Consider the following 15823-nt stretch of genomic DNA (forward strand, 5'->3'; position numbering starts at 1 on the left):
CTCACGCACGGATGTTAACAGGCTAGAACAGGTGTGCGGCTATAGTGCAACCAAACAGGCCGATGCTGTCGGGCAACGTGTACCCCACCACTGTTGACCAGTGGACGTGTCCGTCCTTCTGGGACGCACGGCCCAACCCGGGCAGCCGCCGCATCGGAGGGCACAGCGCTCACTCACCACCTTGGAATTGCCCGCCTTAAAGCAGTGCTGGTGGACCGTCCAGGAGGAGGCGTCAAACACGGTCACTTTGCCCTCGCTCAGAGCACACCACAGCTTGGGGTGGGCGTCCTCCACTTTCTCTGCTGGGTCCAGATGCCCTGAGGGAGGAAGCAACCCAAACACATCTTTAACAGGAAGCTGGTGATGTCGTTCCTCGGGTGCTGCCTGGGGCCCTGCGCATGCCAGGCCCGGTGCCCACGGGGGACACACCGACTGACCGGAGAACGACACGGACAGCGGGCAGGGCCCCCGGCCAGGGTGGCTTCCCCGAGTCAGGGTCTGGAGGATGGGTGGGCGGTCACCGAAGACCAGCAGCCCGAGTGGGGACCGGGAGCAGGTGTGCGCCGGGGACGAAGGCCGGAGGGCGGGAGCCATCGTGCGGCCCCAGTGCGCGCCCCCACCCCGCGCCTGCTGCGCCCACGTCCCCTGGCTACAAGTCCCCACACACTGCATCTCGGCCATTCCAACGGTGTGAAGACTCTGGGTTCGGGGCCGTGACTGGCCTGCACTCCCTGACGGCAGGAACGGCCCACAGCTTTGGTCGCCGCGGAGGGCGTCTTCTGGGGGCGGGCGTTCTGCTCCTTCTGTTCGCTTGCCTCGGAGCTGGGTGGGGCTCCTCTCTGCGACTTGGGCCTGTTGTCGGCTCTGCTGTGTTACCAACATCCTATCCACGTCCGAACGACCCTGTTCACTCTCTTCAAAGGGTCCTTTTTTTAAAAAAGATTTTACTAGAGAGCGAGTGAGCGAGAGAGCACAAGCAGGGGGAGCAGCAGAGGGAGAGGGAGAAGCAGACTCCGTGGAGCAGGGAGCCTGGTGCGGGGCTCGATCCCATGACCGTGAGATCATGACCTGAGCCGAAGGCAAAGGCTTCACCGACTGAGCCCACAGGTGCCCAGAAAGTGTCTTTTTAAAGTCCATCATCTTCACAGTCAAATCCACCAATGTCTTCCTGGCTAGCACTTCCGCACGGTTTCCTTCTCTACCCCAAGGTCAAGATCATGGCCCTCTGTGTTGGCTGCTAGAAGCTTGCCTGCCTCACTCATTACACTCGTCAGCGCCTCCCCAGGTACCTTCCTGTCCGCTGGGAACTGACCACGTGACCTGAGGTGCGGCCAAGGGATGCACGATGTCCCAGTGTCATTTATGGTGACGACTGCCTTTCCCTCAAACCCCTGCTGGGTCATATCCCCTCCGGCACTGATCAAGGAAGCATAAGTGTGTCGATCTCCCTGGGGTATTCATCCCACGGCCTCCGGGCCCCCTTGGGGAGATGCGGCCCCACACAGTCAGCCCCACCAGGGACTGGGACGCTTTGAGGCTGGGCGGCAGCGCCGGAGAGCTGGCTCCGAAACGCCTGGGCAGCGCTGGAGTCCGAAGCCACCACGAACAGCTTTACCGGGCTCCCCTTCTCAGCAGGTCCTGACTGGGCTTGTCCCTCTTGCCCCTCAGCGCTGGCCGAAGCCCCGTCCAGGTCCTCGCTCCTCAGAGACTGGCGGACACTCCACGGGACAAGGGCTCCACCACTCTTCACAGTGGCCCTCCTGGATGCTGTCAGAGTCACCCAGCCCATTGTGACGGGAGGCCCGGAGTCCGGTCGGTGTTCACATACAGGAAAACAACAAGGTCTAAAAATACGCCTTTATCCAGACACCACGGCGACACCTGCCCCGTCTGTGTGTCAGTCAACAGGAGCACTGACTGCAGGAGTCCAGCCCGTCTCCGGCGCGGCGAGGTCCGACTGGGCTCTGTCCTCCTCCACGTTCCGTCTGTCACTTTGTGGGGTCCTCATCTGCTGGGAAATGGCTTTGCCACTGAGCGGCCATTTGTCGCCCTGGAACAGGCGAGCTGGGGGACACTGTGCAGGCAGAACTGAGGGGACAGGGGAGCACGGCGTGGCGCTCATGGTGGCTCACCGCGCCCTCCATGAGCCCAAGCCAAGCGCCCGGACGCGGGTTCTTTCCTGCCAAGAATGAGGTCCTTTGTTTCCCAACTCCGTAAGCCCGCAAGCAACCCTCCTGCCGCAGTCCCGACAAGGACGGCTTCCGTGAAGGCGTCCTCGTCCCCGCTCAGACCTGCAGCGGCGCCCGTCCCTGTCTGGCCTTCGTGTTGCCGCAGCCTGCGGGGAGCCGGGAGGCCCGTGTGCGGGAGTCCGGCCGCACAGCCGCGCGCTATGAAGATCAGCCGTGTGCGCGTGGGCTCGTGTGCTCGGACACGCCCGCATGCCCACAGCCCGAGGCGAGATCTGGGGCACAGCCGTCGGGATAGCAGGCCCAGATCAAGCGCCCCCGGAGGAAAGGGTGTGAGTGTGAGCACTGTCCAAACTGTAGAGCGCCGTGCGGCACTAGGGACTGCTGGGCAGAGTCCCAATGGGGTGCCCCCCAACTCCATATCAGTCCCCGTGGGCCCCCAGCTGCCGCCTCCCTGATGCGGTGGGGGGTTCCTGCTTGTTGAGGTGAGCTGGGCAGCCCCTCGTGGACTCGACCTCGTGACAACCAGAGCCGGGGGAGCCCGCGGAGACCCCAGGTCCCCACGGACCCTACGTCACGTCCTGTCCCCCTTCGTGTCAGGGCTGACCTCGGACACAAACCCAAGGTCCTGGAGCGCTGAGAAGGGCAGCCAGAAGCAAGCGTCTCTGCTCACCTGGGGTGTACAACAAGACGTCCACGGCATGGGGCAAAGTCTCTCCCGCCGAAGGATTTATCTTGTGCTTCAGGGTCTCCGAGGTCGTCTTTGGAACCGCCATGGGCACTGAAACGCAAGTGGTCTCTTAGCATCCTGTTCTCCGGGAAACTCTCTGCTCTCTCCAGGAGCTTCCGATGCTTGGCCCCAGACCAGAGAGTAAGGCATCCCCATCCTGGGGCCCTCCCCGCCCCCCTCCGAGTGCGGACCACGGGCAAGACGGGGACGCCACTCACATCCCAGCTGGGAAGCGGTGTGACCTCTGTCTGCACTTGGCCATTGCTGATTATCCACTAAAGACAAGACCTTAGCTGTTTCCCAGTGACAGAACCAAGACAACTAGCCCGAGAGCTATTTCTCAGCCTGGGCACCGTGGCCATTTCCGGCCATGGCTGTGGCGGCTGTGGGGACGGACCTGGGCACTGCGGGATAGGCAGCAGCAGCCTGGGTGCCCCAGCGGATGCCACGCCCCCCCCAACCACAGATGTCTCCAGCCTCCCCCAGTGCCTCCCCGCCGGGTTGGGTGCAGCATTTCATAAGTTTAACTTTCAGACCTTCCATCCTGAGCAGACCCCAGGCTGCTGATGGAAGCCGGGCTTCCTGCCTCTATCCTGTCAAGCTTTGCTCACCCGAGAGCAGTTCTTGTGGGTGACGAGGGGTCAGGGACACTGAGCCAAGACCACCCGCCTTGACCACATGGAGCCAGGTGGACAATTAGAGCGAGCCGGCAGGCGCTGGTGGCCACCAAGGTGACGGTGTGCCTCGTCTGTAAAGGATTCAGAAGGCTCTGGCAGAGAACTGAGATAAAGAGCTGAACTGAGTGTCTGATTTTGTTCCTAATGAAAAAAATAACAACCGCTGAGATACCTGGGCAGCTCAGCGGGTTAAGCCTCTGCTTTTGGCTCAGGTCATGATCCTGGGGTCCTGGGATCGAGCCCCACGTCAGGCTCTCTGCTTAGTGGGGAGCCTGCTTCCCTTCCTCTCTCTCTGCCTGTCTCTCTGCCTGCTTGTGATTTCTGTCAAATACATAAAATTTTAAAAAATAAAAAAATAACAAGCCGTCAATGTCTGCTTCTAAGGCTGTTGACAAGAGCCTCTCCCAGTCCCTTCTGCAGGGGTTGCAGTGACCAGAGCATCCTGCCTGCTCCCAGAAAAGGGGGTTCTGGGATGGGAGGGTTCCAGGACAGTGGGGGGAGGGTCTGCGATACAGGACGGGGGATTCTGGGACCAGGCAGCATCAGCGATCCCACAGACGGCGACAGACGTGGCGAAGGGCGACATGCACCAAAGCAAATCAACACTTAACTGAGATGTGTTTTTTCTGAATCTGGAAGAACATTTTAAAAGCCAGCGTCCCCAGCTGTGTGCCCAGGAGCCATGACAGCATGCGCAAACAGAACCCACCCGCGCGTGTGCCCAGCATTATTTGCAACAAACAACCCACACGGTCAGCAGACAACGGTGAGCCGAGGGGTCCACCCGCACAGCGGCGCTTAGCCCCAGGAAAGAGTGACACGGGACCCCTGCTCCAAGACAGGCTCTGAAAGCAGCTTAAGGAAAGACGCCCCTCTCAGAAGGACACGTGCTGGAGGCAGCGCGTACGAGAAACACCCAGAACAGGCAAATCCAGAGAGAGAGAGAGAGAGAGAGAGAGAGAGAGAGAGAGGCTCAGTGGTTGCCTGGGGCCTGTGTGGCTCCTACGTGGTACAGGGTCTCTTTCTGGGGTGATGAAGATGTCCTAAAGTTCCCTCCAGTGATGCTGCACACGCCTGTGAGTGCACCAGAACCACGGAGCTGTGCACCGTCCCTGCGTACGGTGTGCAAATTCCGTCTGAGCAAAGCTGTGATTTGAGAAAACAGCGCATACAAACAGGACTAGAGATGGTCTAAAGACGTCCCTCTGTGGTTCGCCTGTTTCATGAACTTGATGTTGTTGGACCTAACACAGGGTGGCCACGGCTCGGAGTGATGGTAACAGGTAAGCAGTCCTCCGTGTTCTCTCCTTTATGCAAATCACAGGACTGCTGGCTTTTAGATCATTTAAAAATTGAAGCACACAGAAGTAGCTAAAATAATGCATAAAGTTGTTCCTACCCATTTGCTATTTCCTAGACTTAAAAATCCACCCCCGACAAATTAAAACAGCCCACGCGACCTGTGTCTGTATGGCTTCCAGAATGTGAGAGCCACGTTCAGTGTGCATGCAGGTGATCAGAGAACTCCTAATGGGGGACACTGACCACATCCAGGGGAAGAAAAGACCCGTCCACCCGGGGGCCTCTGCTCGGGCTCCAGTCGATACACCACATGCACACGGCTCTCCGGGGGGCGCACTCGTGACACACAGCAACCTTGCCAGGGACTCCGTGAGCCACTCAGCAGCCATCCACCAATCCCCACCGCACATGACCAGCTGCCGGAGAGCTGCTGCTGCAACTAAGAGCCCCGGCAAACAGCACCCAGCGTGTGTGGCACGTCACTCAGAGCTCAAGGGGGAAGCCCCTCCGTGGGTCCTGGTAGGCGCAGAGCGCCCCGGGAAGAGGAGAGAAGGACGCGTGTGGCGCAAAAATACACGTGTTAAAGTGTAAAAAGAGAAAAAGTGAGACATTCAGGATCGGTTCCAACGTCAGCCAGATAAAACTACAGAAGGCACAGTCGGGACACCACGGCTCTGTCGCACACAAGCTTTGCTTACTTTCGTTCTTCATCCTGTCGAAGTAAGACAGCTTAGAAGCGGCGTAGATGGCGCCGGGCGACGGCAGCGTGCCCACCACGGCGTCCATCAGCAAGACATGCGTCAGCGCCTGCTGGATGTACTGCGGGTCCTGCGGGAGAGAGGCGCTCGTTTCAACGCAGTCAGCAAAATGCCTGCCAGGCCTGGTGACATTACAGCCAACACCGCCTTCAAAAAAGCACGTCTGTCCAGGCCGTTCAGACGGCGGATGCGAGGGGCCGATGTCATGGGACTGCTTTTGTCCACATGAGTTAAGACAAACCCTGGTCATTTATAGCCGGGGTTGGCCCATGTGTTCTACAGCTACGTGGGCTCCATGGGCCTTGGGATTTCTGTGGCAACCGCTCAGCTCTGTGGCAGCGGCTTGAATAGCCAGAGACGGTCTGTGGCCCGTGGGCTCTAGCTGGACTGTACCGGTTTGTGTGAAGTAAAGCAGCGGGCGTTAAGAGCGGATGGCTGGTCTGAAAGTCATGGAACATTCCAAACCCGGCAAGGCCCTGGGCCCCTTCCCCGCTCCAGACAAACGATATCCTCCGTAGCCGCGGTCTGGGCCCTGGTGACTCCCTCATGAAGGCCAGTGCTCCCACTGTGGGCGTGTCTGTGCTTTCTAACGTTTGCCCCTAGAGTGGTGGCTGCCTCCTCCACCTTCCCCCTGATGACCGGGGGCCATGCACCCCTCTGCGGCCTGACCTGCCCCCCGTGTGAGTTCCCATCCACGCTCTGCGCACGCGGCTGCGGCTGCTGGCTGGGTCTAGAAAGCCAGACCCTCTGCCCCACCAGTGCCCCATCTGGGCCTCCGTCCACAGGCCCTTCGTGCCTGCACCATCCTCACTGTGTGTACTCAAAGCCACCAGTGTGGCCCAAGTCACTAAAAACATACAGATCCCTGGGCTATAAGCGCAAGTCTAGCAGATGATGTGCCCCTACCAGAACTCTAGTCCTGGGGGATGGGGGACGGGGGGCAGGGGGTGGAGGAGGAGGTGACTGGAGCAGGGAGTGCCCGGAAGACCCAACTCAGACCTCGGAGTCCGGCCCCTGTTCCTCCAGTGTCCCCAGAAGCCACTGGCCACGCACTGGGCCATGCAAACCACAGCATCTCCAGTGCCTCTAGAGGGACCTCGTCTAACCCGACGTGTGCTCATAGGGCCACACCCGAACCCCTGAGATGAGCCGGGGGTTGGGATGAGCAGGCGTGCGCGTCCCCAGACCTTGTGGTCGTCAGCCAGCTTCTTCCCGGCCCACATCTCCTTCACCATCAGGTGCCACAGGTCACACTCCGTCTTCAGATTAGCCTCAAACACTTCTTTCTTGGACACCATTTTAATTTTTAAAGTGGGTATTCTCAGAAGCAGAAAAGCTACGGTGGTACTTCTCACTTCCTGTGGAGGCAGAAAAAAGAAGAAGCCGGTAGAGAGATGTCCCCTGGTGGGAACTCGGGTCCACAAGGGAAGGCGGCAGAGCGGCGGTCTGGAGGTCCTCGCTGCCCTGTGCGCACCTGCCTGGGCCCTCAGCAGCGGCCACCCGACCGGGAAGGCAGGCCCAGGACCGAGGGGGCAGAGCTGGGGCTGGCTGGGGCGCAGAGCAGGGTGCCCCAGGCAGAGCCCGGTCCCGGGCGGGAGGAGAGGGACGGCTGTCAGACACCAGTCCCAGCGACTGGACCCCCGCCCGTGTCTGAGAGTTCACAGGCTTTCCTGGCCAACCAAGGCCATGACCTATTGGCACAGCCACACAAAGGCTCTCCTCCGGTTCAAACAGGGTTAACTCATTCCTGCCTCCCGAAATGCTCCTCTTTGTTTGGAATTCCAGGAGGCAGTCTGTGCAAGCCCGTGTGGGGGGCTGGAGGACGGGGCTGGGGGGGCACCCACAGGCCACCTTCACCACGGCTGCAGTACCTTCCCGCCTCTCCGTCCCCAGCAGTATTCAGAGCTGGATTAATACATCCAACTCACCTCTCAAAGTTACACATAAGGCTGAAGGGAAGGCCAGAACCGAGTGTCCTCAGTGGGGAAGAAGATCACATCTACACTCGAAGGGCCCCTCCCGGCAGCAAACAGCGCGGGCCGGCTGGCTGCGCTCTTACCTCTATGTTCCTGAAGGTGGAAATCTCCACGTAGCCTGGTCTCCCTTCCGTCAGGAGGAACAGGCGCTTCTGGGTCATGGCGATCTTACCGACGCCGCGGTTCGTCTTGACAGAGCTTGACAGCTTGTACACGCACTCGTTCTTGTCCAGGTGCTCCATCACCGACAGAGGCAGACTGACCTCCTGGGCCTCTGCTTCTGCCTCTTTCCAGCAGTTGTAGAAATCTTTGAATGTTTCTGGGTCGATCTGTTTCTCGTGTCCTTGGTTTGGTAGAGAAGACAGATTTCTTAGAGCTACATACACAGCCTGTGCCTGGCAGATGTCTGCCCCCCCAAGACGGCACACTGTCCATAGACGCCAGCAAGGGGCACCAGCACCCAGGGCTCCCCACCCCAGCTGCCCATGCCCAGCGTGGGCATTCGATCCCAGGGAAGGGGACTGCTGTGTGGCCTGACCCCGGTGGCCACAGTAACTCTTGGGGCATTTTTCACAGTGTCAAAGCCCTGGGGCAGCACTGGACCCAGTGGCAGGCATCCCAGGGCCATGAGGGGAGCTAGCCCTCAGAGGAAACGAATGCTAAACAACCAGATCCTTGGTGACCCTCCTCCACCACTGGGTCAAGCCTTGCCTGAAGCTAGCACTATCTCAGTATTCTTTGGTTATGTGAGCAAATAAGTCATTTGTAACGAAGAAGAACCTGATACAGTAACCTTTCTAAACGCCCAACAGTCATGGGCTCTGGAGTCAAAGAGAGACCCAGGTCTGGAGCCCAGCCGCCCTGGTTAGTGGTGGGACTTCAAGCAAGCTGTGTAAGGGACCTGCCTGCTCATCCCTACAGTGGAAATGGGACCACCCCAGTCCCACTTCACCCGACTGCCAAGAAGTCCGGCCCACTCTGACCCCCACATTTCCCTGTGTCTGCTGCTGCCTTGTCCGGGTTCTCCTCTGCTCTCATCCCTCGGTCATGCAGTGGGTCCCCCCCCATCCTGCACAGGAACGAACACCCGCACAGCCTCGCAGCCTGCGGCCCTCAGCACCTGGAATGCCCAAGACACAAGAAGGCGCTCCCTCTCTCTCGTTCAAACACTTCAGGGCTCCTCGTCTACATCAGCCCCAAATTCCTCCAGGACGGGGCCCCTCTGGCTCTTCACACACCCACAATCCAGTCAGACTGAGTATATTCTGAAACAGGCCTACGTCACATGCCTCTGCACACACTGGCCCGGGACGTTTGGACCAGAGAACTCTTACGCATTCTATGCCTCATCCTGATAAAACCACAGGGATGACCATCTCACATGCTCCCTTCCCTGCCACAGAGGCTGTCCCAGCTGTGCAGCCGCCAAGCGGCACACACAACTCACTTCCACACCGCTACACACGACACAGGGTCCTTTCAACCCTCCCATACCCTCAGGAGGCCGGTACTGTTGGCAGCCTGTCCACAAATCAGGAAGCCGAGGCACAGGGAGGAAAAGCGTTGCTGGTAGGGCGGGTGTGGGGCCGTGTCCCGACTATGCGTGTGGGTGGCCGTGCCATCCTGCCGTGTCCTCCCTGCCCGCCCGCTGGATGCTGGATCTGAAATGGCCAAAAGACACGGAAAAGGTCCAGGGCAGCCACGTCCCCACTCCAGCTCCAGAACGTGGTGTCGGGACAGTCCCCCGGGGACTTGGCTATCACGGCCACCCATGAGTATGGCCTAACTGAGCTGTCCCTGCAGCTGTCAGCAGGCCTTGGCCACCACCCCTCCGGGACAGCAGTGAAACTGGACAGTGCAAGCCCGCGGACACCACGCATATCCATGAGCACCACGTGTCAGCCGCGCACTGGGGGGGGCGCCACGCACCACCACGGCTCCTGCATGTGCCCCTGTAGACAGGTCACGTGCACTTGCCCCAGTTCTGCCCAGAAACGCTGGCTGTTCCCTTGCGTGCCCCGTCACCCACACACCGCCATCTCGCAGCGCGGGGGGCAGTCCGGGCCCCAAGCTCGCACACGCGTCCACCTCCCTGCCCTGCGGCCTGTCGGGGCAGCGGCTGGTCCTGCGGTGTCGACCCCAGACTCCGACACGCCTGTTAGACGTACGACGACAAGACAGTCACAGGAATCTTCTGAACAGAATCTCAGGTGTGTTCTTACACCACAACAATTTGTTCTAAGACAGCAGCGCTCGTCGTTGAGCTCACAGAGCTTTTCTGACGCGCAGCTGTTAGGCTGAAACGTCCGTCTGGTGTCGCCTGTGCTACAGCGGCTCACGTACCCCAGGGTCGGGACCATTAACTAATTTTGTGATGTGAACGGAACCAAAGTGACAACCAGGCCGTCGATGGCCCATCCGCATGGGCCACGTCTGCTGGTCGCCCCCACCGGCATCCTCTGCGTCACTGCTAGCATAAATCTGGAAGCTGGACACTGTCCACATGTCCGGCCATTAAACTATGTCTCCCAGGCAGCCACAGGCTGTGGAACACACTTCTGGCCACAGGAGTGCGGACAGACCCTGTTCTTCCCACTGGGAAAATAGTGCTCCCTGGGGCCATCAGCGTACCATGCCATGAAGCCACAAGGCCACACCAGGAGAGCCTGGTGACGTCTAGGATCAGCCGGGCACAGCCTGGACATCTCGTTCCCGAAGAACAGTAACGCCAGTGGCCATACACCGCCATATCTCAGGCCTCGCCGCTGAACAGGCTGCCCTGGTGTCCTCGTAGAGGCCTCCCAAAGGGAAGGGGCAGAGTCTCCCCTGAGGGCTGCTGAGTCATGGGGGCCCGCACTCCCCCTTCCCGACAGCCCCAAGCACCGCTGCCCAGGTCTCTCTGTGAGCACCTGTCCCCCTCAGACCCAGCTGGCCGAGGCTGCCCACGGGGGCCCTGGATGAGACCAGGGAGATGCTGCTGGGCTGCAGGGACACAAGGCTCTCCCACGTGGCGTGAGGAAAAGACGAACATCCTAATGTAGAAACGGACAGAAGACACCAGAGCAGCTCCAAGCGTGCGAGCGGACGCTCATCAGACCAGCCGGACATCCAGGACGGCAACGTGGGTGTGTCACGGGCCATGCTGCCCCCGAGGGCAAGGAGGCGGTTTGCCATCAGGATGGCGTCCCCCCCACCCCGACTGGGCTTCTCAGCACCAGCCCCCGGGAGACCGGGCACAACCACAGACGGAAGCGGGCACGGTGAAAACTCACTAGGTCAGTGCCTGGGAAAGTAAGAGGCCCGGATGCCACCGACGGCCGCACAGACAGGTGTGACGTGCCCTGTTCTCGCTATGCCGCCGTCGGCAGGTCCAGTGAATAAACCAGGCAGTGAGTTGTGACAGCGGAAGGTGGAGTAATGGCGTGACCGCGGACGATGCGGCCGGACACACACGTCATTTGAAACCACACGCGCACCCACGTACCACGCTCAGTAAGCTCGTAAAGACCTGGTCGGAGGAGGAGACTCAAGCTGGGGACACTGGTCCCTTTGTGGGGGTGGCGGTGGGCAGAAAGGTCCCAAATGAGCCAGGCAGCGGCAGTAAATATGGGACAAGGCAGTGTGCCCGTCCGCGCCATCCGGTAGTGTGAAACGTTCCCGCCACCCCGGGGGAGGTGGGATGGCGCAGTGGGCGGGGGCCCTGGGATCGCAGCGAGCCTGCCGCAGCTTCGGACTCTGCGCGCTCCCCTAGACCCTAGGGCGGCCCCTCACCCCCCGCAGGTCCTGCGATTGCCCTTCAGGTGGAGCCCCCGCCACGGGCTCACAGCGGGGTTGGCGGACTCGGCCCCACGAGCTTCCACCCCGCCGTCTGGGCCCCGCGGCCGCTTACCCACGGTGAGCGCCTCAAACAGTCGGTGAATGATGTCCGTGTCCTTCACGATGCCCGACTCCTGGACCCTCCTCACGAAATCGTCCAGCTGCATGTGCGTCTTGGGCAGTTCGAAGTTCTTCACGCGGTCGTCGGGCTTCGCGGCCTCACTGGCCTTGTCCACCACCTCGCTGATGAGCCGCCGCAGCTCGGGCACCCGCTCGGCCTGGGCGCGCTGGGGGCCTGACAGGGACCGCACCGTCCTCCGCACGAGATCGGCAGGAAAAATCTGGATGTCTGTCTTGTAGAGACTCTGGAAGTCCAGCAGGGCGTCCAGCAGCTGCCCGTGCATCAGGTGCACCGCCCCGCGGAGGTAGAAGTACCGGGCCAGGAGCACGGAGCTGTCGGGGGCCAGGAGGCTCATGGCCTTGGTGAGCTGGACGACGCAGTCGGCATAGTAGGCCTGCACGCACTGGCTCACCAGCGGGAAGTGGATCTCCGGGATCTTGAACGTGTACGTTGGCTTCGGATTCACACTCAGAGCTAGAGCCAAGAGGAGACACGCGCACCGTCAGCAGATGAGAGAACAGACCCGGGTCCCCGTCACCTTGTCTGCGTCAACATTTCTGGCCCTGGGTGCCATGTCAAGTGAGAACCTCTGTGCCTCTTCCAGAAAGCTCCGCGCGCCCCCGAGCTGAATGCCCCCCCACCGCTTCTACGGCACCCTGAGAGTTCAGAATGATCTTATTTGCTAGGACACTAGCACTAAACGGAAACACCTGGTAGTGAGTCTTCGCGGGAGGGTCATGCTGACCACACAAGCACGATGCGCCCCTGGGCAGCTCCAAGCCCCAGAAACTGCTGGTGTCGTTCAGCTGCACGGCCACTCTGTGAGAAGGCCATTGCCATCAACCCCATCGTACAGACGTGCAAACTGAGGCTTCACATGTCCCAGGTGCCCAGAGCCAACCTCAGCCACGTGTGTCTCCCACTAATTCCTTCCACAAATGTCACTGAAGGGCCTCTCCGGTGGCACCAGGGGACCCCGACCAGGCCAGTCGTGTGGGTAGGCCCTTCAACCCAGGGAGACAGAGTCTCAGCTGTGAAACTCAGAGGAGAGGAAGGCCCCTGGGGTGGGGGGAGCTCCAGGTGAAGGTTCAGAGGACGGAGAGGGCAGAGCACCTTCCCACAGTGGACTGAGCACAGCCGGGGGTGAAAAACATCCCTGGGTTTGACAAAAGAGGAATTACAGGCCCAGAGACAGGAAGCCAGCTGCCTAGACTCACACAGCGAGGAAGACACCGCGAAAGGAGACCCAGCAGTGCCTTCAGGACACCTGCTCTGTCATGGAGGGCTTTTCTCTTGGACACACGGCCCCCACTGTGGCCGGCCAGGTGCTCCCCTCCCTCGGCCCGCCACTCTGCTGTGTGCGGTCACCATGGGGCAGCACCGGGTACTGGTGGCCTCAGCCTAAGGCAGCGGCCATGGGACCTCCCCCCGCCCCCAGCTCACGGTGTTTTACACGGACAGACATGCATGTACGTGAGGAACACTGAAACCGTGCAGAGCCACTAGCTATGGCACGTGACTGGTGGGTGGAAAATACGGGTAAGAAAGCATATCCCATAACGAACAAGTTCGCAAAATAAACACTCGAGAAATATTTCAAACACTTAAACCACTAAAACAAAAACAAAACCCGCATTCCCCTGCACTGAGACAGAGCCCAGCTGCGGTCAGCGACTCGCCAGCGGCGGGAGCCACGTGCGAACGGGGCCGGTTTATCACCTATGCTGCCGGTTCCGCAGCCTGTGGTGTCCACTTTGCGAAGCGACGCGTTCCGGGCGGGCAGCTCGGGAACGGCAATGTCCTGCAGGTTGGGCATGCTGACCACCATTCGCCTGTGGGCGATGTGCAGGGGCGAGAATTTCTGTGAGGTCATCTTCTCGATGGTGGGTCTTCTTGGGCTTACCAGCATCCCGTTTAATCTGGGGTCAGAAAAAAACAACACCTTGTAGATACAAGTACGGCCGCAGAACACGTCTCAGCACCCAAGCCTCTTCTCCACACGACACCCGCTGCCCGCTCTTCCCGCACGCGAGCGGACACAGAGCGGGAGCGCTGCATCTGCCTCCCCCCGTGCGGCCAGCGGCTGGAGGACAGACTGTCCCCTGGAAGGGACAGAGATAAACGAAGTCTGTCGGGAACAGTGTGGGAAGAGCTGGAACAGCATGGGGCAGCGGCGATGCAGCAGGAGAGGGAAGGCCGACGGCAGGGCGTGCACACTGCGCTCGGTGTCCTCCCCAGACAGAAGCTCTTGGGGACCAGCCCCACGTGTTATATGTTTCTGAATGTGAGATTTTCTGGTCGAAGTGTCATTCATCCCCCAAATGAACCCATGCTGCTCAAGCGTCTGGTCCCGAGTCGTGTGCGCGGCCAACAGCACCTGTCGTCTTCGGACTGCGTGTGGAGGTCCATCTGGGCAAAGGCGTCCATCCTTCTGCTGAGCCGGGCTTTAAGGAAAGAGTGAAACATGTAGGTATCCAACACCTGAAACAGACCACAGAAGGCCACTTACCGCCGTGCTCTTGGCCTTCGCCGAGCCGTCCGAGCGGCCACCCGGCCCCTTCCCCGTCAGCCGCGGCCTCTCCCCAGCCCCCGGCTCCTCAGACACAAGGTCCTAAGCAGGCATCTGTCCCCACTGATCGCACCCTGAAGTGCTGGCCTCCAGGTCCTCCCCAGGCCACTGCCACGGGCCACCATTCCGTGTCTGAAAAGTCACCGAACTTTCAGAAGTTCAACCACTTCCCATTATGACAGCAAGAGCCATAGTGCCAGTGCCCTGTGGCCTCTGACTCCAGATCTCCGAGGACCAGAGCCTCCTCCTCACAGCAAGTGCCTGTGGCTCCCATGACCTGGCCCTGGTCTCTCATTGGACAAGGCGACCCTCCAGCAGCCAGGGCTTGTCCCCAACTTGTCCCCACACTGCTCCCTGCTGTGGGCCAGCCGCCTGCAGGGAATGAGGCCCAGGCCCACAGGCCATGGCTCCGCTGGGTGACAGGAGGGCTTCAGGGGCACAGGGCCCATGAGGAAAGTGTTGGAAACCCCACGTGCAAAACACCCGCAGAAGAATGACGGCAGGAGTGGGCAGGACAGGATGAGAGGTGGCAGCCGTGGCTCAAGGGGACCGCTAGAGAACTCCCCATGAGCCAACAGAGCAGGGAGCTCGGCCCAGGCGCCGGTCACAGCTTTGACCCGACTACGAGCAGGGCTCCCGCCTTTGCTCTGGCCCTGCGAGCATCCCTGTGGCTTCTCCCTGTGCTTGTCTGTGGCGCCTTTCGTGGCAGGGTCCCTTGTGGGCAGCATCTCATGGGCCCACAGGCCAGGCTCTACGCCCTGGGCAGTATGCATGGAGGGAGCGGACGGCCAGGGTGCCCATGAACGGGGGAAGCATGTCTGTCCAGCAAACGTCCGAGAGCAGACATGAGGGCGCGGGCAGTGCCCAGAGAGCGGCAGAGGCTGCCGGCCAGCCCACATGAATGACGCTTGTGTGGACCTCAGTCATGAGAGGAGCCGCAGCACGGGAGCTCAGACACCCCTTCGGTCATCAGCTGGACGGGGCGCCATGGAGGGCAGCAGCCCAGAGACCCGCCTGGAGCTCAAGGCTGAGGCAGCTCTGCAGAGAAACTTCTGGAAGTCTGCACGGGGGCCCCCTAACCCAGGCTGGGTGCGGAGGCTCTGCCCTGGAGGGGGAAGCACACGGAATTAGGCAGAGAGGAGCGGGCAGGGAAGAGCATGGGGAGGCCTAGGAGCTCTCAGTGGCCGGGGCAGCAGCTCCTGCTGGAGGAGGGAAACCAGCCCCCGGGGAAAGGCTGCTCCCGCCCACCCGGAAAGTGTGGGAACAGCCCTAAGATCGGCACCAGCCGCCAGCTCGAAGCCCCAGACAGGAATCCTCATAAAAGACACGAACAGACGTGTCCCACGGGCTTGTGAGCAGGGGACCGACACAGTGCCCCCTGCCGCGTCCGACAGAAGGGCCCTGTGGCCGTGCGCCTGCGACAGGAACCATCTGGGCCGCTGGAGCTGTCTCCATCCGGGCCGAGGGGTGGCTCCCGGGCACACGTGTCTGTCAACATGTCTCAGCCGCTACACATAGCATGGGTGCATTTCATAACGGGGAACTACACTTTGCAGAGCACATCAAGAAACTGAGATGGAGGGGGCGGCTGGGGGGCTCAGTGGGTTAAGGCCTCGGCCTTTGCTCAGGTCATGATCCCAGGGTCCTGGGATCGAGCCCCGCATCGGGCTCTCTGCTCAACGGGGAGC

The 15823-nt window shown here is 60.7% G+C and overlaps 1 protein-coding gene across 8 annotated transcripts in view; it reads right to left on the reverse strand.

Moving 5' to 3' along the window:
• The window catches only part of LOC111146671 (DENN domain containing 3), a 50619-nt gene that overhangs the window by 10668 nt on the left and 24128 nt on the right, over nt 1-15823 (reverse strand). For all 8 annotated transcript variants that reach the window (XR_002640550.1, XM_022502320.1, XM_022502319.1 and 5 more), the window contains 8 exons: nt 13944-14047; nt 13286-13485; nt 11519-12040; nt 7713-7972; nt 6841-7011; nt 5594-5723; nt 2860-2967; nt 178-317 (listed from right to left, as the gene is read on the reverse strand). Coding sequence is in view for 7 of the 8 variants with exons in the window: in XM_022502320.1 (XP_022358028.1) it covers nt 178-317; nt 2860-2967; nt 5594-5723; nt 6841-7011; nt 7713-7972; nt 11519-12040; nt 13286-13485; nt 13944-14047 (1635 nt within the window). In the remaining variant the exon portion in view is untranslated. The remainder of the gene's footprint in view (nt 1-177; nt 318-2859; nt 2968-5593; nt 5724-6840; nt 7012-7712; nt 7973-11518; nt 12041-13285; nt 13486-13943; nt 14048-15823) is intronic.

This window comes from Enhydra lutris, unplaced genomic scaffold, assembly GCF_002288905.1.
Source record: "Enhydra lutris kenyoni isolate GAN:26980312 unplaced genomic scaffold, ASM228890v2 scaffoldscaffold14, whole genome shotgun sequence".
NCBI lineage: Eukaryota > Metazoa > Chordata > Mammalia > Carnivora > Mustelidae > Enhydra > Enhydra lutris.